Source organism: Choloepus didactylus, chromosome 10 (assembly GCF_015220235.1).
Source record: "Choloepus didactylus isolate mChoDid1 chromosome 10, mChoDid1.pri, whole genome shotgun sequence".
Classification (NCBI taxonomy): domain Eukaryota; kingdom Metazoa; phylum Chordata; class Mammalia; order Pilosa; family Megalonychidae; genus Choloepus; species Choloepus didactylus.
In genome coordinates, this window is record NC_051316.1 from 131,187,613 (window position 1) to 131,209,109 (window position 21,497).

A 21,497-nucleotide genomic window follows, 5' to 3' on the forward strand; every position below is an offset into this window, starting at 1 on the left:
CTCCAGAGGCCCAGGGAGCGCTGGTGCACACTCAGCTCTTCGGGGTCCGATAAGGGGGCCCCTCCACTGCCCCAGTTTATGGCCAGGTGGCTGCTGTCCTCAAGGGCATGTGGGAGGAGGTGTGGGTGAGCCTTGCACAAGGGCTCAGTGCCTGGTCCTTTCAGCTGGCTGGGGGCCCAGGGGTCCTCCCCATAAGTGGGCAGGGAGGGCGCCAGCAATGACCATCGGGCCAGCGTCACTGTCGTGAATCTGCTAGCCTGGGGACCCCCGTGACCCCTCGCTTCCAAATTCAGATGGCACAGCCCTCTACTCAGCCAGCTGTGACCCTGTCCTCAGCAGGGGCCCTCAGCTCACCCACCGAGCGGCACTCACTCTCCCAGGAACCCTCCCTTCCCTGGGAGCCCCCACCTCTCCTGAGCTCACCCTGGTTCCTGGTGCAGCGTGGGGGGTGGGGCACCCGCTGAGGGCCCTGCCCTGGTGAAGGTGGGGGGAGGGTGCTCTGGGGTGGGGAGACACTGGGGCACCCGGGGAGGGCGGAGGCCTGGCCAAGTGGCGTGTGCCGCTGAAGAGAGTGAGCCCCCCCAGCGGGTGGGACCTCCAGGCGCTGCCCTGAGTGTCCCCGTGAGCTCGGCAGCTCCACACGACAGACACCCGCAGTCAGTGCCCACCGGTGAGGAAACCGAGACTCGAGGTGCTGTCAGCTCCCCGAGGTCACACGGCGATACGCCGCCGGCAGAGCCTGGCTCCAAATGCCGAGTTCCTACCTGCAGCCAAGGCACCCCTCAGGCCACGGGTCTGTGCCAACGAGAGCAGGACCTACCGTGGTCTGGCCGTGGCCTGGCCCCCCACGCGGCTGCCAAGTGACTAATAATCAACAAAGGAGAATCCACTGACCTGGTGAATTGTGAGGAGAGTGTGGGAAAGATAGGAGGAGAGGGGGGGTGGGGGGCTTTTCCTCAAGGCGGGGATTGAGGGCAGGCTCCAGGGGGTACGTCGGACCCCTGGCACCAGCTTGATCTGCTGGGATGGGCTGAGGGGTGAGAAACGGCATCAAGAGAGCAGTGGCCACCCCCGCCCCCTCCGCGGCCTCCCGGACCAGTTAGTGACCCCGGCCGGGGTCCAGCAAAGTGGCCTCCACGTGGGGAGCCAGGCAGAGCGGGCGCCGGCCCAGCCCCAGGGCCCGCGCGTGACCGTTTACAGCCCGCGTTGTGCCCCGTCAGCGCTGGGTGCGGTCGGGGTCGAGGGGCTGAGCCCCCTGCCCTGCACTTGGGGCCAAGTCAGCCCCTGGGGCCGCGGCGCGCTGATAACAGGCCAAGGTCCCCGCCGGCGCAGCCCTGCCACTCAGCCATGCACCTGCCCGGCCTCCTACCCGCCTTGGCCCTGCTCGCCGGTGAGGGCCGGCGAGGCAGGCGGGCCCTGGGGTGGCAGCACTGGGCATTGGCAGGGCAGACCCCCCGGGGGGCTGGGCAAGGGCCTGGGTCCCCATGGTGCCCCTCGGGTTTCTCGCTGGGGACCGGGATCCTGCTCACTCCCCAGGGCATGTCCCGCCTCGGACCCTCGCGTTGTTCCAACGCCCCTGCCCCCCACCAGCCTCTTCGGGGCCTGGGGACTCGTGACGGCGCCCCACTGGCTCCTGCCTGGAGCCGGCGCCTGCCCTGGGAGGTCCGCCCGCCCTCCCAGCCTGGGCCCCAAGGGAGGGCAGTCGGAGGGGCTCCCTGTGAGCCGCCCGGCCCCAGCCACCTGCCTCTGGCAGTAGGGTCCGTGCGCGCGGCCTGGGTCCCGAGCCACTGCCAGAGCCCCCCGGAGACCGTGTGCGACTTCGTGTGTGACTGCGGGGACTGCACAGATGAAGCCCAGTGCGGTGAGCCGGGGCCGGGGCTGGGGCAGGGGACGGGACAGGGACAGGGGCCGCCCAGCCAGCAGCGCAGCACTGACCTCTTCCGCCCCCCAGGTTACCACGGGTCCTCCCCGGCCCCAGGCGCCCCCTTCACCTGCGACTTTGAGAGAGATCTCTGTGGCTGGCGAGACGTCAGCACCTCGGGCTACAGCTGGCTGCGGGACCGGGCAGGGGCTGTGCAGGAGGGTCCCAGTCCCGGCTCGGACCACACGCTGGGCACGGACCTGGGTGAGGCCCAGGCGGGGGACTCTCCACAGAGGCACCCCTAACCCCCGTTCACCACCCCAGGGCTCACCCCAAGCACCCCTTCCTGCTGGCCAGGCTGGTACGTGGCAGTTGGCACCCACCGCGGGAAGGAGGCGGCCACAGCGCTGCTGCGCTCCCCCGGCCTGCACGAGGCCGCCCCCACCTGCGAGATCCACCTCTGGTACCACGTGGGCTCTGGAGGTGCGCTGGCCGTCTAGGACCCCCACAGTGGGGGCCTGGGGGCTGGGGAAGGAAAGAAGAGGTCGCTGGGGAGCCGGGGCAGGTTCTTGGGAGGGCCGGCTGCAGCTGCCCGGGACCCTCCTGCTGCAGATGCGGCTGAGCTGCGGCTGGAGCTGACCCACGGCGCCGAGACGCTCATCCTGTGGCAGAGCCCAGGGCCCTGGGGCCCCGGCTGGCGGGAGCTGGAGGTGGTCACCGGCCGCGTCCAAGGGCCCTTTCAGGTGAGCTGGGGGCACTTGAGTGGGGGTGCCGCTGTGCACCGGGGGTGCGGTGGCCGGGGGTGCTCTCCTGGGCAGTGGGAGGTCTGGACTTCAGCCCAGGCCCTAAGGCACCTGCGCTCTTCAGGTGACCTTCTCTGCCACCCGGAACGCCACCCACAGGGGTGCGGTGGCCTTGGACGACGTGGCATTCTGGAACTGTGGGCTGCCCGGTAAGCCCTCCCCCCCCAGAGCCCCCAGCCTCAGCCTGTGGGCCCCGCACACCTGCCGCACGCCCCAGGGGTGTGTAGCAGACGCCCCCGCCCTGTCCCCCCCCCCAGTCCCCCAGGCGAGCTGCGCCCTGGGGAGGTACCAGTGCCACAACCATGCGTGCGTGGAGCGCCACCAGCTGTGCGACGGCGAGGACAACTGTGGCGATGGCTCGGACGAGGGCCCGCTCGCCTGCGGTGAGGCTGCGGCCGGTGGGGGGCCTGGGGGGCCTGGGGGCGGCAGGGTTTGCTGCTCGGAGGGGACCCAGAGTCTGCCCTGGGGCTGGAGGCTCACGGGAGAGGCCCTGAGCGCCGCCACCTCCGCTCTAGGCTCCCACACGGCCACCGACTTTGAGTCCAGCCTGGGCCCGTGGAGCCACTCGGGGGGCTGGGCCCGGAACCGCAGCACCGGCGCCCCCCCACGCCCCGCCTGGCCCCGCCGCGACCACAGCTGGAACAGTGCCCGGGGTGAGGCCACGGGGCCCCCACCCGCCCCCACGCCCCCGCCCGCCCCCACGCACACCCACCCACCCACACCCCTCTCCGCCAGGCGCCTTCCTCATCTCTGTGGCTGAGCCCGGCGCCCCCGCCATCCTCTCCAGCCACGAGCTCCAAGCTTCTGACCCCCACAACTGCTCGGTGAGGCAGGGGCTAGCGTGGGGGCTGGGCAGGTGGGGGGAGGGCAGGGCCCCCTTTCCTGGCACAGGGGCGCTGAGGCCCCCCCCCCCAGCCACGCTGCCCCTGCCACCCCAGCTCGTCTTCTACCACTACCTGCACGGGTCCGAGGCTGGCAGCCTGCAGCTCTTCCTGCAAACGCAGGTCCCTGGCATCCCCCAGACCCCCGTCCTGCTGAGGAGCCGCCGCGGGGAGCTGGGGGCTGCCTGGGTTCGCGACCGGGTGGACGTTCACAGCGCATACCCTTTCCAGGTGAGGGCCGGGGGCGGCGGGTGGGGTTCCATTGGCAGGGGGCTGTCTGTCCATCTGTGAAGGAGGCCTGGCCTGAGGTCGGGGAGCCCAGAGGGCACCAGGACCCTCTCTGCAGGCGCTTCCCTGAAGGCTGGGGGGCAGGGGGATAGGGGGCGGGTGCCCAGCGTCCCCTGAGCCCCCTCTGCCCTCAGATCCTCCTGGCCGGGCAGACAGGCCCGGGGGGCGTTGTGGGCCTGGACGACCTCATCCTGTCAGACGGCTGCACGCTGGTGCCGGGTGAGCCCCCGAGCCCCTCCCCAGGACACGCGCACACACATGCACACGTACACACACGCGTGCACATGCACACACACGTACACACACACGTGCGCACCCACGCACCCAGCCTGACCCTGCTCCGCCCTCGCAGACGCATCTGCCCAGCACGCACCACCTCCTGGGCCCTGGGCCCTGGCGCTCCGGCCCCAGCCGCCCGGCCTACAGCCCCAGGACTTCTGTGAGCCCGGCCACCTCTCCTGCGGGGCCGCGTGTGTGCCCCCCGAGCAGCTGTGTGACTTCCAGCCGCAGTGCGAAGGGGGCGAGGACGAGCAGCTGTGTGGTGAGGGCGGGGCGGCCGGGGAGGGGGCTGAGGCGGGGGCTCCGGGGTGGCCCCAGGGTGGCTCCGCGGCACACCCAGCGCCGGCCACCCCAACAGGCGCCGCAGACTTTGAGGCCTCGGCCGGGGGCTGGGAAGACGCCAGCGTGGGGCGGCTGCAGTGGCGGCGGCTCACGGGCCAGGAGAGCAGGCGCCCGGGCACAGACGCCAGCGGGGTCGCTGCGGGTGAGGCCCGAGGCTCGTGTCCTGAGGAGGGAGGTCCCCGAGGCGGGGGCACTCTGCCAGCGGCCTCTGAGCGCTCCCTGCTCTTCCTCCAGGGCACCTCCTATCCCTGCAGCAGGCCTGGGGGCAGCTGGCGGCCGCGGCCCGGGTCCTCACACCCCCCCTGGGCCCCTCTGGCCCCAGCTGCGAGCTCCACCTGGCTTACTACCTGCAGAGCCGCCCCCGAGGTACATCACTGTCCCCTCCGGGCCGTCTGCCCCACCCTGGGGGCGGGCTGGCCATGGAATCCCTGCAGGGAGGGTGGGCGCCATGCTGCGGCCCCTCCCCAGGCTTTCTGGCGCTGGCCGTGCTGGAGGGCGGCTCCCGGGAGCTGGTGTGGGAGGCGACGAGCAGCACCCAGGCCTGGAAGGCAGACAGGGTCCTGCTGGGGGCGCGTCGCCGGCCCTTCCAGGTGAGGAGGGCAGCCGGGGGGCGGGGGGCTCCACGCTGGTCCCCCTTAACGGGCTTCTCCCCGTGAAGCTGGAGTTTGTCGGCCTCGTGGACCTGGACGGCCCGGGCCAGGAGGCCGCCGGTGTGGACAACGTGACCTTCCATGACTGCAGCTCTGCAGCGACCACGGAGAGGGACACAGGTGCCCCCAGCCCGGCCCCTCTGCTCCCCGCCCTGGAGGTCACATCTTCCTGCTTCTCGGGGCTCAGGGCAGGCCATGGGGCAGGCCGGGGTGGACTGAGCCCTCCGCTGCCCCCCCCAGAGGTCTCCTGCAACTTCGAGCGGGACACGTGCGGCTGGCACGCTGGCCACCTCACGGACGCCCACTGGCGCCGGGTGAGCCGAGGCCCCGGCAGCGACCACACCACCGGCCGAGGTAGGCGCGGGCTCGGTGCGGCCCCTCCTGGCCGCCAGGCCTCTCTACAGCCCGTGTCCCGCTGCAGGTCACTTCATGCTCCTGGACCCCGCAGAGCCCCCGGCCCGTGGCCCTGGTGCCCAGCTGCTCACCAGACTCCAGGCACCAGCCGCCCACAAAGAGTGTCTGTCCTTCTGGTACCACCTCTACGGGCCCCAGATCGGTGAGAGACCTGCACCCCGAGGCCCACAGGGTGCCCCCGTCCCTCCCACACTGGCCCACGGAGTCTGAGGGGCCTCTGGGGGCAGCTGGGGGTGCCTAGGAGCGGGCTCCCCTCCCAACCCGCCCTCCTCAGGGACCCTGCGCCTGGCCGTGAGGCGGGAAGGGAAGGTGGACACACAGCTGTGGTCACGTTCCGGCACACATGGCAACCGCTGGCACCAGGCTTGGATCACCCTGGACCCCCAGCCCGACCCCAGCACCAAGTTCCAGGTCAGCCCAGCACGGGGCACGGGAGGGTGCTGTCCCCTGGCCTCCCACCCAGCCCCTGCCGCCCTCCCCCGAGCCTGCACACCCCCCAGCCTGCCGGCGCCTGCCCCCAGCTGCTGTTTGAGGGCCTCCGGGACGGCTTCCACGGCACCATGGGGCTGGATGACGTGGCTGTGCGGCCCGGGCCCTGCTGGGCCCCCCGGCACTGCTCCTTCGAGGACTCGGCCTGCGGCTTCTCCGCGGGGGGGCGCGGCCACTGGAGGCGCCAGGCCAAGGCCAGCGACCAGGGCTCCCAGGGGCCCGGGACAGACCACACCACGGAGACGGCCCAGGGTGAGGACCCGGCCCGGGGCTGGGCAGGGGCTGAGGGGCCGGCAGGGCTGACAGCCGCTCCCCCCAGGGCACTACATGGTGGTGGACATGAGCCCCGAGGCCCTGCCCCCTGGCCGCGCGGCCACCCTGACCTCGGAGCAGCACCGGCCCCTGGCCCGGCCCGGCTGCCTGACCTTCTGGTACCACCTGAGCCTCCGCAGCCCAGGTGAGGGGCTGCTGGGAGGAGCGCACCGTCGGTGCCCAGGGAGACGCAGACCACCCCCAGGGGACCCCGTGCACCCCACACCTGTGGGGGGCCTGTGCCGGGCGCCGGCCGTGGGTGCTGACCTCACAGCACTCGGGGTGGCAGGTGTCCTTCGGGTCCACATGGAGGAGGGCACGCGGCACCAGCTGCTCAGCATCAGCGCCCACGGTGGGCTGGCCTGGCGCCTGGGCAGCGTGGACGTGCAGGCCGAGCAGGCCTGGAGGGTGAGTGAGCTGGGACGGGGGCGGGTGCCCCTTCCTCACCCCAAGGGTGGCTGGACCAGGGGCGCCGAGAGCTCCCTGCTGTGCCACCTGCCAGGTGGTGTTTGAAGCCGTGGCCGCAGGCGTGGAGCACTCCTACGTGGCAGTGGACGATCTGCTCCTCCAGGATGGGCCCTGCCCCCAGCCAGGTGGGTGCCCCATTGCCCTGGCCTCACCTGAGGCTGGATGGGTGCAAAGCAGGACACCTCGGCCTCCGATCCTCCTCTAGCTGTGGGGTGAACAGTACGGGGGCAGGCAGCAGGCAGCGGTGCCCACCCCCAGCCCATGTCCCCCGCAGGCTCCTGCGACTTTGAGACCGGCCTGTGTGGCTGGAGCCCCCTGCCCTGGCCGGGCCTGGGTGGGTACAGCTGGGACTGGAGCAGCGGGGCCACACCCTCCCGGTACCCCCAGCCCCCTGTGGACCACACGCTGGGCACAGAGGCAGGTGAGCACCTGGTGGAGGGAAAGTGGGCGACGGGTCCATCCTGAGCCCAGAGGAGCCACAGCGTCCCCCCCACGCGTCACGTGCCCCCATCCCCGACTGAGGCCCACTCTCCCCAGCTCCGGTGTGCACTGGGGGCCAGGCCCGGGGATCCCTGAGGCCACAGGGCTCAAGGGGCTGGTGCAGGCACCCCCGTTGGCTGGGACCTGGCGGCACCCCTGAGCACCCTCCCATTCCCAGGCCACTTTGCATTCTTTGAAACTGGCGTGCTGGGCCTGGGCGGCCGGGCGGCCTGGCTGCGCAGTGAGCCTCTGCCCGCCACCACTGGCGCCTGCCTCCGCTTCTGGTACCACATGGGCTTCCCTGAGCACTACTGTGAGTGGGGCGCAGGGGGTGCGCTGGGGGAGGGAGGGGCCAGAGGGGGCAGTGAGGGGTCAGGGAAGACCTTGAGCAGTGAGTCAAGGAAGGGGACAGTGGCGGCAGTGAGGGGGGCAGTGGGGTCAGGGGCCCCGGAAGCAGGAGTCTGACCTGCCTCGAGCCCACAGACCAGGGGGAGCTGAGGGTTCTGCTGAGCAGTGCACGGGGCCAGCTGGCCATGTGGGGCGCGGGCGCCCGCCTGCGGCACCAGTGGCTGCAGGGCCTGGTGGAGGTGACCAGCGCCGAGGAGTTCCAGGTGAGCCGGGCTGCCCAGTGCGACACCCCAGGGCCTCGACCCAGGGCATGTCCTCCTCCCCGGGGCCCACTCAGCCTCCGTCCCTCCTGGCCAGATCATGTTTGAAGCCACCCTCGGCAGCCAGCCGACCCTGGGGCCCATCGCGCTGGACGATGTGGAGTACTTGCCCCGGCAGCGCTGTCCACGGCCGGCACCCCGCCCAGGTGAGCCCTGGGTGGCCTCTGGCCTCTGCTGGGCGCTGCAGCTCCGGGGCCAGCTGGCTCTGCCACCACCGCCCCTGGCCCCACCCTGCTGTCCTCGGCCCACCCTCGCCCTCCTGGGCCTTCCCTTGGAGCCCCCCGGCGCAAAGGCGGGTCTAGGCCTGGGAGCCCCACGCTCACGACTGCCATTGCTTCTGAAAGAAGGGAGTCCACCCAGTCTCCTGTCCCCAGCCTCAGCCTCCTCCCAGGGCTCTCGTGAGCAGGAGACCCCCTGGCCCACTGGGCAGTCCTTGAGGGTCAGCAGGGGGAATGGGGGGGGGGAGGCACCAGCTGACTCCTGGGTCTTTGGGGGTCAGGGGGCTCAGGCCGGTTTGTGCCCATGGCCTGCAGGGGAACTGGCTGTGCCCGTGTCGGTACCAGCTGCAGTGGGCGGCGCCCTGCTCTGTGTCGTGCTCCTGCTGTCACTGGGCTTTGCTGTCCAGCACTGGTTCCAGAGGGCAGGGGGCTTCCCCTTCCGGAGGGCCCAGGCACCCCCTGCACCAGGCTTTGACAACATCCTCTTCAACTCGGTAAGAAGCGGCCACTGTGGCTGGAGCAGGGGGGAGAGGCCAGGGCGGCCAGGCAGGCCCCAGCCTCAGTCCCCTCCCCAGCTCGCTGACCAGCCACCCCCACCGTCACTGGGCCCCTGCCTTCCAGGACCATGTCACCCTCCCGGGGCCTGTCTCCAGCGACCAGTAGGCAGTCCTGACAAGGCCCGACATTCACGTGAACAGTCTCCAAAGATGTGGTCAGAAGCCAGGGGACAGGACCGCAACCACCTGCCCGCACTTGGACGGGGACTGGCCCAGACAGGCCTGGAGGAAGCCCCAAGCCCCACGGTCACTGCACCCATGACCACTGCCGCGCAGCATCTCTGCCCCATGCGAGAGCCGCGGTCCTGCCCTGTGACTCGGCACCCCCTCACCAGGCCCAAAGCCATGCTCAACACGTCCACCTCTGACCAGGATGGGGGGCGGGAGAGTGTCCTCAACAGGCAATAAAGACCCTGCACACACCCACTGTCCCCGTCCGCTTTCCCACAAAGTCCCCCATCTCCCCCATCCCCCCCATCCCCTATGGGGTCCCCTGTCCCCTGTCCCTCATCCACACACCCATATGGGTCTCCTGCCCCCCTCCCACAGGCATCCCCAGCTGTCTCCACATGGTACACCCCCAAGCAGCACTCAAGCTTGGCCAGCGTGGGGCACGCCTGCACTGTCTACCTAAGGCCCAGCCAAATCCCTGCTCGGGCTCTTAGGGCCCCCACATCTAGTGCAGCACCGTGGGTCACCGTCTCACTCAAATGGTCCAAGTCTTTGCCCCCCCAGGAGGGTCCCTGGGCCCCAACCATGCACAAGGCTGGGGGCACATGGGACCTAGGAGACACCCCCAGACACCCCCACTCCCCTGCGGCTTCCTAGGGTGCAGCCACAGCCTCCCCTGCCCCCGCAGCCTAGAGCGTCCGTCCATCCGTCTGTCCCAGAGGCCACACAGAGCAGGGCGGCAGGCTCACCCACAGCCCTGGCAGGGCCTGCTTCCCTCATGAGAGCACTCTCAGGGCCAGGGACACACAGCGTCCTTCCCAGAGGGGAAGGGCTGAGGACACCTGGCCTCAGCAGGGGGCCACGGGCTTCCACCAGAGGACGCAGGGCCTGGGCACCCCGGCAGTCCACTCTCCGGGCCCGTGGGCGCAGTGGTCCCCCTTGAGGCAGCACAGCCGTGGGAGGAAAACAGCTGAGAAGCAGGTACTTTGCAAGGCTTTGTTCTGTTTGACAGCAGGCAAGGGTTAAGGGGGACCCCCCAACAGGTCTGACACCCCCGTTCTGCTCAGCCGTGTGGAGAGACCCCGCGGGGTCTGGCGGTCGAGCGACCAGCCAGACGATCAGCCGGAACGCGCTGACTTCGAGGCTTTGTGCTCATTTCGCCCTCGGACCCTTCTCGATGGGCTTCCCCACGTCCTTGCCCCGGAGCTTGAGGCCTGAAACCGGACGCAGCCCCTGAGCAGGACCCCCGGGCTCCCAGCGGCCCTGGGGATGCCTGTGGGGGGTTGGGGGGGGACAGAGAGCCTGGCCCTCCCAGGGAACACCACTAGTTTTCACTCTGAGTCTGGGGGGTGCTCGGAGGTGGAGAACACGAGCACCCTCCTGAGGGAGCCGGAGGACGTGGCTCCCCAGCAGCAAATCACTGACGCCCTAACGGGGGCTGGGGGCTATGGATGCTGACACAGGGAGGACACACAGTGGGGACCCTGCTGTCTGACCTGGGGGCCTGAGCTCCTTCCTCCTCAGCTCAGGGGGGTCTGTGAAGGGGGACTGGGACCCTGTGTGTTTATAGAATGTTCTTATGGCTAGCCCCCCACCACCACGCCAAGCAAGCAAAGCTCTCAGGAGAGCCGGCCACCTCCACACCCAGGCAACACTGCCACTCACCAATGGCTCGCTCGATTTTGCCCAAAACCTGGTTGTTGGGAATGGCCCGTCCGCTTTCGTAGTCAGCAATGACCTGTGGCTTCTCATTGATTTTCTGAAGAGAAGACACACGCATCATTTCAGCACACCAGTGCCCAAGGGAACATGCCCAGGGCAGCCACCTGGCAGGCATGTGGGGCCAGGCCCATGGTGGGTGGCCGGAGGGACGGCAGAAGGACGGCAGGCCTGCGAGGGCCCCCTGGGGCAGGTGGAGCAGCCCCCACCCGGCCTGGAGGCGGCTGCGCGACTCACCGTGGCCAGGTCCTTCTGCGTCAGCCCCTTGCCCTGCCGGCCCTGCTGGATCACCTTGCCCACCTCCAGGGGCACCCGGTCATGGTGTAGCTCCTCCGTCTCCCGGTCCAGCTTGGCCGTGTTCTTGGTGATCGAGTGCTGTTTGTTCTGGCCGGCAGCCCCTGGGCAGGTGTGGGCGGGAGAAAAGGAGGGTTTAGATGGAGCCCAAGGGGCAGCGACCCAAGAGGGAATGGGCAGGACGGCTCCCTGAGCCCGGCCTCGGGCAGGCATGGAAACCAGGCTGTCAGAAGGCCTCTTTCTGGGACGGCCAACTTACGGGAACCATCACAGACTCAAGAGCAGGTGATTTCCAGAATTTTCTCTTGGATCTGGGAAGTGGGAACCTCCTGACCTTAGGCAGACCCCAGATCAGCTAGTTCCCAGCTCCCAGCTGGCTGTGGCTACCAAGCAGTCACCTTCCTGAAGATGAGGAACGTGCTCCTCGGACAAGCAGTCACCCCACCAACCCCAAGCACGACCCAAGGGGCACCGCACGTGCACATGCACGCAGAAGACCCTCAACGGCCCTTCGTCCCTCCGTGCCTGGAAACGTGAGTACGTACATTTCTTGGAAGTCTCCACATCTTCTCCTCGCCTCTGGGCTGCTAAGATGGCCTAGAAAAGTGGGAAAAGTTTTTGGTCAAAACCAGCATCAAGAGTGACTTCCGTCCCCGCCTCACGGGCTCTCGGCACCGGCTGATGACGGCTGCTTCCCGCAGGAGTGACAGAGGCCTTGGTTACAACCCAAGATCCCTTAGTGAAACCCCCACCCCAAACGTCCAGGCAGCTCCGAGGGGGCGTCATTAAGAAACAGAGAAACAGCTCACTTCCTGGGTTGTTGAGAAAAAGACGGTCATGTGTTTTTAGAAATTCCGTTCAAAACACGTTTGCGCATCTACTCGGCTCCCCGGGCAGGGGGCGGTGGTGTCCCGCGGCCTCGCTCGGTGACCCGGGGCCTCCGCCCTCTCCCTGGAAACGCATCAATAAAAACGCTGCCCTTTGACCAATGTTTTCCTTCTGGCGCCTCAGCAAACGCGTGAGAGGAGGGACTTGCGCGTGCGTCAGGGATGCTCCCGGGACGGGCGCCCGCAGCGCCGCCCTTCTGCACCTTCTTCAGAAGAAAGCGAGTGGATCTGGTTTTCACGCTCCGGAAGGGTGAGCGCGGGCGGGACGAGCAGGGCCCCGGGAGCCCGTCCGCGCCCTGCGACCCCGAGGTGCGCGGCCCACGAGGCGGGGACCCCACGGCCTCCCGCCCGGGCCCCTCGCGCGCCGCCCGCCGCCGGGAGGCAGAGCACCCCGGCCCCGGCCCCGCCGCACCTGCTTGGACTTGGCCTGGGCCGCCGTGGGCCCCTTCTTGCGCAGCACCGTCACCGTGTCCCAGTCGCTCTCGGCCATGGCGGCCCTGCTCGCGCCGGCGGCTCCGCGGCAGCTGCTCGGGGCCCGCGCGCGACGACGTCCCCGGCCCGCTTCCGGCGCCCGCCCCGCCCCCGGCGCCCATTGGCCGGCGCCCCGGGGGGGCGGGCACTTCCCGCGGCTCGCGGCCAATCGGCGCGCGGCTCCTCCGAGGACGCGCCGGGGCGGGGACGGGGACGCGCGGAGGGGCGGCGGGGCCGGGGCCGGGGCCGGGGCCGGGGCCGGGGCCGGGGCCGGGGACCCCGGGGTGGGGCGGGCCGCCGGGGGAGGGGGTGCCGGGGAGGGGAGGGTCCCTGGAGTCGCGAGTCCCGGGCGCATCGCGGCACCTGCGCGCCCCCACCCCCCACCTCGCGCCCCCATTCCCCCCCGCGCCCCCATCCCCCGCCTCGGCGCCCTCATTTCCCCCCCCGGGCGCCCCCATCCCCCCCCCGGGCGCCCCCATTTCCCCCCCGCGCCCCCATTCCCCTCTCGGCGCCCCCATTCCCCCCCGCGCCCCCATCCCCCGCCTCGGCGCCCTCATTTCCCCCCCCGGGCGCCCCCATCCCCCCCCCGGGCGCCCCCATTTCCCCCCCGCGCCCCCATTCCCCTCTCGGCGCCCCCATTCCCCCCCCGCGCCCCCATCCCCCGCCTCGGCGCCCTCATTTCCCCCCCCGGGCGCCCCCATCCCCCCCCCGGGCGCCCCCATTTCCCCCCGCGCGCCCCCATTCCCCCCCCCGCGCCCCCATTCCCCTCTCGGCGCCCCCATTCCCCCCCCGCGCCCCCCATCCCCCGCCTCGGCGCCCTCATTTCCCCCCACGGGCGCCCCCATTTCCCCCCACGCCCCCATTCCCCCCGCGCGCCCCCATTTCCCCCCACGGGCGCCCCCATTCCCCCCCACGCCCCCATTCACCCCCGCGCCCCCATTCCCCCCCCCGGGCTCTGGGCGAAGCGTGGGCGGGAGGGCGGCGGGGACCCGGCCGGCCCGCGGGGTCCTGGGCGTCGAGCGCGGCTTCCTTCCCGGGCCTCCGCCCCCCTCCCCGGCGCTGGCCGAGGCTCTTCCCTGTCCCTGGGGCGCCTGTGAAGCAAAAATGCCGAGGGCGGCGTGGGTGCAGGTTTTGTGGGGCCTGAAACGCGTACGACTGGGGTGCTCTGTGTCAGGACACAGAACTCGGGGAGCACAGTCAGTTACGAAAAGGGACGCCTTGCGTTAACGTGTATTTTGTATACTGTGTCTGTATCTGGACGGTAATTTTGTAACATTTCACAATTACAAGTTTCTATACTGTATGTAATACTTTGTATAAAGAGAAAAATTTTCCTTTTGTATAGAGAAAAACAAACTACAAATTAAAAAAAAATTCCAAGCACCACAAAATCGAGAAGATTAACATTTGCATGACTTCGCGGATGCACCGAGTGAATGCTCTCGCTTGCGTTTTGCTCACTGCCACTCTTTGATGGCTTCATCAGGATTTCGTGGAATCATTTTGTAGAAATATAATTCAGACATTTCTCCACCCTATTAGAGCGAATGCGTGTCTAATTGTGAGTACTGACGTCGGTTTTCGGGAAACAGACCACGCTCAGGCGGCGTTTGTGCCTCACAGACACGGGAATTCTGATAAACGCGGTCTCCACCCGAAAAAAAAAGCATATGGTGTATTCGCTTGCCTACGCTGCATTGCGGAATTTAATCGGGAGAGGAGACAGCGCTGCTTCCAGCAGGGTCAGGAGGACCCTGGCTCAGGTGACCGGAGGGGCTGGCCAGGTCCCCTCGGGCTCAGCGCACCGGCCCCACCTCTCCTGCCCTCCCCGCGCACCTCCCGCGCTCTGCCATGCGCCAGCTGAAAATATCCCAGAGGCCAACTCAGTTTCCCCTACCTGGGACCCCAAACATGCCTGCGGTCACCTGGGTGGCGCCGCGACCCTGGGGAAGGGGGCTGAAGGGGGGAGAACCGCAGAGGTGGTCTGAGCCCACTGGGGTTCAGATCTGCAGCCCTGGACCCCGGCCCCTCCGAGTGCTGGGTGGGAGCCCTGCAAGTGAAGCCACTTCCGCTGCCTGGTAAATCTCCTAGTTGTCCTCTGCTTGTGCAGGTGTCCACCTGCTGTGAGGTCTCCCCCGACACCTGGCCATGCCCTCTCAGGGTCCTTTGCACTGACTTGGGGCCCAGCGAGGGAGCCACGCTGCAGCCTTGGGGGTGAAGCCATGGCAGCTCCTCGGAACCAGCTTGGGGAGGTCCAGTCAGTAGGTGACAGCTCTGCAGAGGTGCCACGTGGGTGTCCTTTCCGTGAATCCTCTGTCCACGTTGTTTAAGAGCAGTCTACCAGTGCCATCCCCTTATTTTTGCACATGAAGGAAGGAAAAGACAATTCCAATACATTCCAGAAAACAAAGAAAAACATCTACTTATTCCTAAAACTAAGACGTCATTTTGATTGTTGTGTCCGTGATGAAAAACTGAAAGCGTCTGGTGGAATCTCATCCATGAGAGAGTGCAGGCACCTCCTGAGGAAGGAGTTGGCCCCATATCCAAGGACACTTCCTGCCTGTGGAACCGTCTTTCGGGCAGTGTCCCCCCTCAAGCATGGGCACGGCGGTGACTGACCTGCTTCTGGCCAGTGGCACATGGCTCCACTTATGGGGGGAGTGGGGTTCTATGGTGTGAGCATAAAGCACAGCGGCATTCCTGCTGGAGCCTCCCGCCCCCGCGGGCTCTGAAGGGGTGAGCAGGGGGCCTCTGTGTCACTGACAGCCGCGAGAGCTGGGGTGCAGACCCTTCCCCAGTCGGGCCCCTGATGAGGATGCAGCTCACTGACCCCTCGACTCAGCCATGCCGGACCCCCGAACCACAGTAACTGCGTGTGCTTTTACGCCACTTAAATTTTGTGGTAACTCATTTCGTGGCGATGGAGCACCCATACAATTACTAAATGTAAGAGAAATTAATTTTGTTGACTTTATGGAAGTATAATTTAGATAACATAAAAGACACAGATGTTAAGCGTACAGGGCTGTGAATATTGAGGACTGAATACATTTGTGTAAACGGCATTCCAGGCAAGACATAGAACATATTCATCACTCCAGAAAGGTCTCTCATCACCTTTTGCAGTCAGCCCCTCTTCCCCCAACCCCAGGCAACTTACTGATCTGATATCTGTCAGCATAGGTTGGTCTGCTTTGCTCTAGAACTTCACATAAATGGAATCATACAGCTAGCGTTTTGTGTCCTGCTTTCATACAACACCATGTCCGTGAGATTCATCCGTGCTATTGTGTGTTTCAGCAGTTTGACTGATTTTATTGCTGAGTAATATTCCTGTGCTGGTTTGAATCTATTAGGGTTTTTTTTTTTAATTAAATTCAGTTTTATTGAGATATAATCACATACCATACAATTATCCATGGTGGACAATCAGCTGTTCACAGTACCATCATATAGTCATGCATTCATCACCCCAATCTATTTTTGAACATTTTCCTTACACCAGAAAGAAACAGAATAAGAATAAAAAATAAAAGAAAAAAAGAACACTCAAATCATCCCCCTCCCCATCCCACCCTATTTTTCATTTAGGTTTCTCCCCAATTTTCTACTCATCCATCCATACACTGGATAAAGGAAGTGCAATCCACAAGGTTTTCACAATCACACTGTCACCCCTTGTAAGCTACATTGTTGTTATACAATTGTCTTAAAGAATCAAGGCTACTGGGTTGGAGTTTGATAGTTTCATGTATTTACTTCTAGCTTTTCCAACACATTAAAACCTAAAAAGTGTTAACTATATAGTGGGTAGGAATGTCCACCAGAGTGACGTCTTGACTCCATTTGAATTCTCTCAGCCACTGAAACTTTATTTCATTTCGCATCCCCCTTTTGGTCAAAAAGATATTCTCAATCCCATGATGCCGGGTCCAGATTCATCCTTGGGAGTCACATCCTGCATTGCCAAGGAGATTTATACCCCTGGGAGTCAGGTCCCATGTAGTGGGGAGGGAAAGCCATGTTCTTTTAATCCAATTTTGTGGGTGCAGACTTATTATGGGTGGGATCCTTTTGATTAGGTTGTTTCCATGGAGATGTGACCCATCCAACTGTGGGTGAGACATTTTGATCAGATTATTTCCATGAAGGTGTGGCCCTGCCCATTCAAGGTGGGTTTTGCTTAGTTCACCGGAATACTTACGAGAGCTCAAGAGCCGACACAGTCACAGATGCTTGGAGATGCAGAAAGAGGGACGTTTGGAGATGCTAAGCTAAGAGATGAAGCCCAGAGTTTGCCCGAGAGAAGCTAAGAGAGGATCCCCAGATGCTTGGAAATGCTGTGGGAGAAAGAAGCAAGGATACACAGGAGCTGAGAGAGAGAAGCTAAGAGGGAAAGAAGCCCAGGGACATTTTGGAGAAAGCCATTTTGAAATACAACCCAGGAGCAAAGGACCAACAGACGCCAGCCACATGCCTTCGCAGCTGACAGAGGTGTTCCGGACGCCATCGGACGTTCTCGGTGAAGGTGTCCTTTCGTTGATGCCTTGGTTTGGACACTTTTATGGCCTTAGTACTGTGAATTTGTGACCTAATAAATCCCCTTTATAAAAGCCAATCCATTTCTGGTATTTTGTATAATGGCAGCTTTAGCAAACCGTAACAATTCTGTTGTAGGAAAATAGCACAATTTGTTTATCCATTCACCTGTTGATAAATATTTGGGTTGTTTCCACTTTTTGCTATTATGAATAAAGCTGCCACGAACGTTTGTGTTCATGTCTTTTGTGGAAACATGCTTTTATATCTCTTAGTCAAATACCTGGGATTGGAGTTACTGGGCCATATGGTAAGTGTATACGTAACTTCAGAAGAAACCACCAAACTGTTTTCCAAAGTGGCTGTACCATTTTGCCTTCCCACCGTCAATGTATGAGAGTCCTGGCACCCCACATTCCCCCCATACCTGCTAGAGTCAGTGGTTCAAGTGAGTGGATTTTTATTTGCATTCCTCTGATGCCTAATGATGTACGACCCCTTTTTATGTGCCTAGTGGCCATTAGATTATCTTCTTTTCTGAAGCATCTGTTTAAATATTTCACATATTTTTGTTGTGTTGTTCATCTTTTTCTTATTAAGCTACAAAAGTTCTTTAAATTACCTGGGAGCAACTCCTTTGTTAGATACACATATTGCGAATATTTTCTCCCGTTCTGTGGACCGTCTTTTTGTTTTCTTAACTGCATCTTTCAAAGAGCAAAAGGTTTTTACATTTATGAAGTCCAACTTACCATTTTTTTTTCTTTTATGCTAAATGATTTTTGTGTCCTATTTAAGAAATCCATAGCTAACTCAAGGTTGTGACAGTTTTTTCTCTTATGGACCAGACTTTTATCCACTTTGAGTTAACTTTGGTGCACAGTGTGAGGGAAGAGTCGATGTTCTTTTTTTCCTCACAGCTGTCCAGGGGCACCAGCGCTTTCCCATTGAATTACCTTTGCGCTGGGGTTGGAAGTCAGCTGGCTGGAGGTGGGGTCTGATGCGGGGCTCTGAATCCTGCTCCACTGGTCTCCACGCCTCTCCTTTTGCCAGCGCTACACTTAAAATTAATAATTATACAATTTATAATGTCTTGAAATCAGATCACTTAAGCCTCCAATTTTATTCTTTTTAAAAATTGTCCTGGCTATTCTAGGTCCTTTACATTTTCATATGCATTTCAGAATCGGGGTTCCAATTTCCACCCAAAAGAGCCCACTGGGGTTTGGACTGGCACCGCCATGAACCTTGGGATCAGTTTGGGGGAGAGCCGGCATCTTCATCCCCCCCCCGAGCCCCCAAACCTGCCAACCCTCAGTTCCTGAGACCATCTTTATATCTCTCAGCAACGGTTTGAACTTTTCTTTTCAGCATAGAGGCTTTATTCTTCTTTCATTAAATTGATTCCAAAGCATTTTATGTTTTTAGATGGTATGGCAAATGGAATTTTTATGATTTCATTTTCCAATCATTTTCTGCTATTTTGCAAAATTACAATGGGTTTTTACCTACTAATCTTGTATTTTGCAAGCTTGTTAAAATCACTTTCCAGTTCAGAGTCATTGTTTCATTGAGGCTTAGAATTTTCTACATGAACAGTCAGCACCTGCAAATAGAGACAGTTTTACTCCATCCTTTATGAACTCTGTACCTTCCTCTTTCCCCTTGGCTTATTGCAGGGTAGGACCTCCAGCCTGAGAGTAGTGCCTGCCTCCATGCAGTGCTTAGAGGGAAGGAGTTGAGAATCTCTCCATTGCCTTTACATGTTGCCTTTAACACTCTGGGGGATTTTCCTTCAGGTTGCTGAGAGAGTTTCTCAGGAATTGGTGTTGCATTTTGTCAGATACTTCTTTTGCATTGACTGAAATGATCATACCTTCTTTCTCCTTTATTCTGATAATATGTAGCTTTGTCATGTGAAGACTTAGCCAGGCCGGACTACATTTCCCAGAATTCCCTTCCCTCTGCATTTATGGTCAGGGTGAGTCACAAGAAACATTTTGCAGATGATCTGGAGGCCCAGAGGAAGCAGCGGCACGTTGTTCTCATGTGCAGGTCAAATGGCTTGTCTGCTGCCTCACGTGGCGCCGGGTAGCAGCTCCAGTGCTCCCGGCTCCTTCCTCAACTTCCCCAACTCCTGGACCAAGTGTGGTTTAGCTCCGCAGCGAGGGCTGCCAGCTTCCCCAGGGCCTCGGCGGCACTGAGGGACGGATGAGGGTTTGACTGTTCCCACGGGTCCCCTTCCCCCCCATTTAGGTCCATCTCCTCTTCCCAACTGCCGGCTCTGCGGACTTGAAGCTCCGACATCACATCCTCAGACGACGTCCTGAGACGCAGTGGAAGCAGCTCCGTCGGGGAGAGGTGGAGACACTGTAACAAATCCGTTGGTATGCCGCTCTCAGGGGTTACGCTGTGTGAGGAAGCCCTGTCTGATACAACGCCGAATTACGCTTATTGAATTTTGGATGATAAACCAAATCTCCACTGCTGGGACAAGCCCGACGTGGCCCGGGCTCTTTTAAACATCACTGGATTCAGCTCTGCATTAGCAGAGTGGCCCAAGTAGCCCCCACGCGTGCGTGCGTCCGTCCAACGCCGGGGGATGTCCCGGGCAGGGTGCAGGTCTGGGGCTGTACGCCTGCATTTCATGTTCTGTGATGTCCAGCGGCCACGCAAACGGAAAATCTCAGTCCACTGACAGCAGATGACAACCGTCACCGGGGAGAGAGGCCAGGTGGGCCTTGTGGAGCAGCAGGGGCCCCGGAGGATGCCACAGGGAGCTGGCTCGGGGACTCTGCCAGCAGTGAGGCAGGTGTCTGGGGCGCTGACCCCTGCCGGAGGACGCATCCTGAAGAGAAGGAGCCTCTGCGGAGCCCAGCGGGGGCTGAGCGGCTTGGGTTTGCCCTAGAGGAAGAGGCGCCGGCCTCTCTGGGGGCAGGGAGCACCCTAGACACCCAGGCCTGGCTCTGGGGGGCGGTCGGAGGAAGGAGTGGAGGGCTGGAAGGGCTGGATCTCCCCCGTGGACACCAACCCAGTTCAGGCTGGGCCACCAGATCAACAGCTGCTTGTTACTGGATTTTTTTAAATTAATAGGCTTTATTCTTTAGAGCACTTTTAGACTTACAGAAAATTGAGCAGATGATAGAGAGTTCCCATCGCACCCCCTCTCCACCCCCAGCCAGTGCCCCTCTCACCCACGTCTTGCCCTGTTCCGGCGCATTTGTTGCAACTGAGGGACCGATGCTGATACACCGTCACTAGCGCACGTCTGACATGCACAGTATCAAGTATCCGACATTACAGAACCACCCAGAAGAGTTAATTTCACTGCCCTAAAAATTGCCCATGCTCTACCTACTCATCCCCCCACCCCCCAGCTCCCTGGGAACCACTGATTTCCATCTCTACAGGGTTCCCTTTTGCAGAGCACCACCTAGTTGGAATCCACGGTCTGCACACTTTTCAGACAGCGCCGTTCACTGAGCAACATGCATTTGAGGTTCCGCTAGGCTCCGTGTCCTTTCGTGGCTTAAAAGCGCATTTCTTTTCTCTTCTCTCTTTCTTTCTTTTTTTTTTTTTTTTTTTTTTGTGGTAAAATATAGCCAATTAAAATTTACCATTTTTACTGTTTTTAGGTGTATAATTCAGTAGCATTAAGTACATTCACAATGTTTGTAACTTTCGCCTCTAGTTTCAGAGCATTTTCATCACCCCAAACAGAAACAAGATATCCACTAAGCAACAACAACCCATCCTCCGCTCTCCGCCAGCCCCTGGTAACTTCATCTGCTTTCTGCCTCCATGAATTTTTGCTTCTTCTAGCTCCTGCATATTAAGTGATATCAACAATACACAAAAATGTCTGGATCCTTTCAGTTAACATATTTTCAAGTTTCATCCATGTTGTCACACGTCTCAGAACTTCATTTCTTTTTATGGCCGAATAATAACCCATTGTATGGATAGACCCCTTTTGTTTGACCATTCTTCTGTTGATGGACACCTGAGTTGCTTCTACCTCTGGCTATTTTTAAAAATGCTATGAACATTGGCATGCAACATCTCATCAAGTCCTGGCTTTCCATTCTTTTGGGTATATACATAGGAGAGGAATTACCAGGTCATGTGGTAATGCTATGGTTAACTTTTTAAGGAATTGCCAACTTCTTTGCCTTCACTCATTTTTAACCAGTGTGTTTGTTGTCGAGTTTAGGAGCTCTTTATATATTCTGGATATAAATCCCCTAGATATATGCTTTACAAATATTTTCTCCAATTCTGTACCTTGTTTTTTTACTGTTTTAATAGTGTCCTTTGATGCACAAAAGTTTTTAATTTTGATCATGTTCAATTTATCATTTTTTTAACATTGCTTATTGCGAAGTATAACATATATGCAGAAAAGTGATAAGTTCCCAAGTGCAATTTAACAAGTAGTTATAGAGCAAATTTCAAGGTATGGTATGGGTTACAGTTCCACAACTTCAGTTATTTCCTTCTAGATGTTCTATTACACTGGAGACTAAAAATAAATATCTATACAATGATTCAGTATTCATAACCATTTTTTAAATCCTATCTTCTCTGTTACAACTCCTCCATCTCATTTGTCCAGTCTCTCAATCTTCAAGGATATTTGGGCCATGGCCTCTCTAACCTCTTCCTGTTGAGAAGGGGTGTCAACAATATGGGGGAGTGGACCA

At 61.4% G+C, this 21,497-nt stretch overlaps 2 protein-coding genes across 2 annotated transcripts; one reads left to right on the forward strand and one right to left on the reverse strand.

Moving 5' to 3' along the window:
- Nucleotides 1–107: 107 nt before the first annotated feature.
- MAMDC4 (MAM domain containing 4) lies at nt 108–8,950 on the forward strand. The gene is made up of 31 exons (XM_037850872.1): nt 108–125; nt 294–434; nt 635–860; nt 1,100–1,861; nt 1,952–2,125; nt 2,219–2,344; nt 2,474–2,604; nt 2,729–2,813; nt 2,922–3,047; nt 3,180–3,317; nt 3,400–3,488; nt 3,603–3,776; nt 3,968–4,052; nt 4,186–4,374; nt 4,471–4,596; nt 4,689–4,820; nt 4,923–5,044; nt 5,113–5,224; nt 5,345–5,458; nt 5,526–5,660; nt 5,793–5,929; nt 6,040–6,259; nt 6,327–6,464; nt 6,609–6,727; nt 6,822–6,912; nt 7,062–7,208; nt 7,446–7,580; nt 7,751–7,878; nt 7,973–8,081; nt 8,469–8,647; nt 8,775–8,950. Exons 1-31 carry the CDS (start codon nt 108–110, stop codon nt 8,814–8,816), a joined length of 4,650 nt encoding a protein of 1,549 aa, XP_037706800.1. The 3' UTR covers nt 8,817–8,950.
- A 913-nt stretch (nt 8,951–9,863) lies between these two features.
- EDF1 (endothelial differentiation related factor 1) lies at nt 9,864–12,353 on the reverse strand. Its single transcript, XM_037797367.1, has 5 exons — nt 12,194–12,353; nt 11,440–11,491; nt 10,838–10,998; nt 10,547–10,640; nt 9,864–10,095 (listed from the first exon to the last, which is right to left on the reverse strand). The coding sequence occupies exons 1-5, from the start codon at nt 12,269–12,271 to the stop codon at nt 10,034–10,036; spliced, it is 447 nt and encodes a 148-aa protein (XP_037653295.1). The 5' UTR covers nt 12,272–12,353; the 3' UTR covers nt 9,864–10,033.
- Nucleotides 12,354–21,497: the final 9,144 nt, after the last annotated feature.

What these genes read in the sequence shown, in the direction of transcription:
- MAMDC4 (XM_037850872.1), top strand. An exon ending in TGGGCCCTGCCCCCAGCCAG is followed by an intron (nt 6,913 to 7,061) that starts GTGGGTGCCCCA and finishes TGTCCCCCGCAG; the next exon opens with GCTCCTGCGACTTTGAGACC. An exon ending in ACAACATCCTCTTCAACTCG is followed by an intron (nt 8,648 to 8,774) that starts GTAAGAAGCGGC and finishes CCTGCCTTCCAG; the next exon opens with GACCATGTCACCCTCCCGGG.
- EDF1 (XM_037797367.1), bottom strand. Translation starts at nt 12,271, where the DNA reads ATGGCCGAGAGCGACTGGGACACGGTGACGGTGCTGCGCAAGAAGGGG. An exon ending in CCCAGGCCAAGTCCAAGCAG is followed by an intron (nt 11,492 to 12,193) that starts GTGCGGCGGGGC and finishes CCACTTTTCTAG; the next exon opens with GCCATCTTAGCAGCCCAGAG. An exon ending in TGTGGAGACTTCCAAGAAAT is followed by an intron (nt 10,999 to 11,439) that starts GTACGTACTCAC and finishes ACACCTGCCCAG; the next exon opens with GGGCTGCCGGCCAGAACAAA.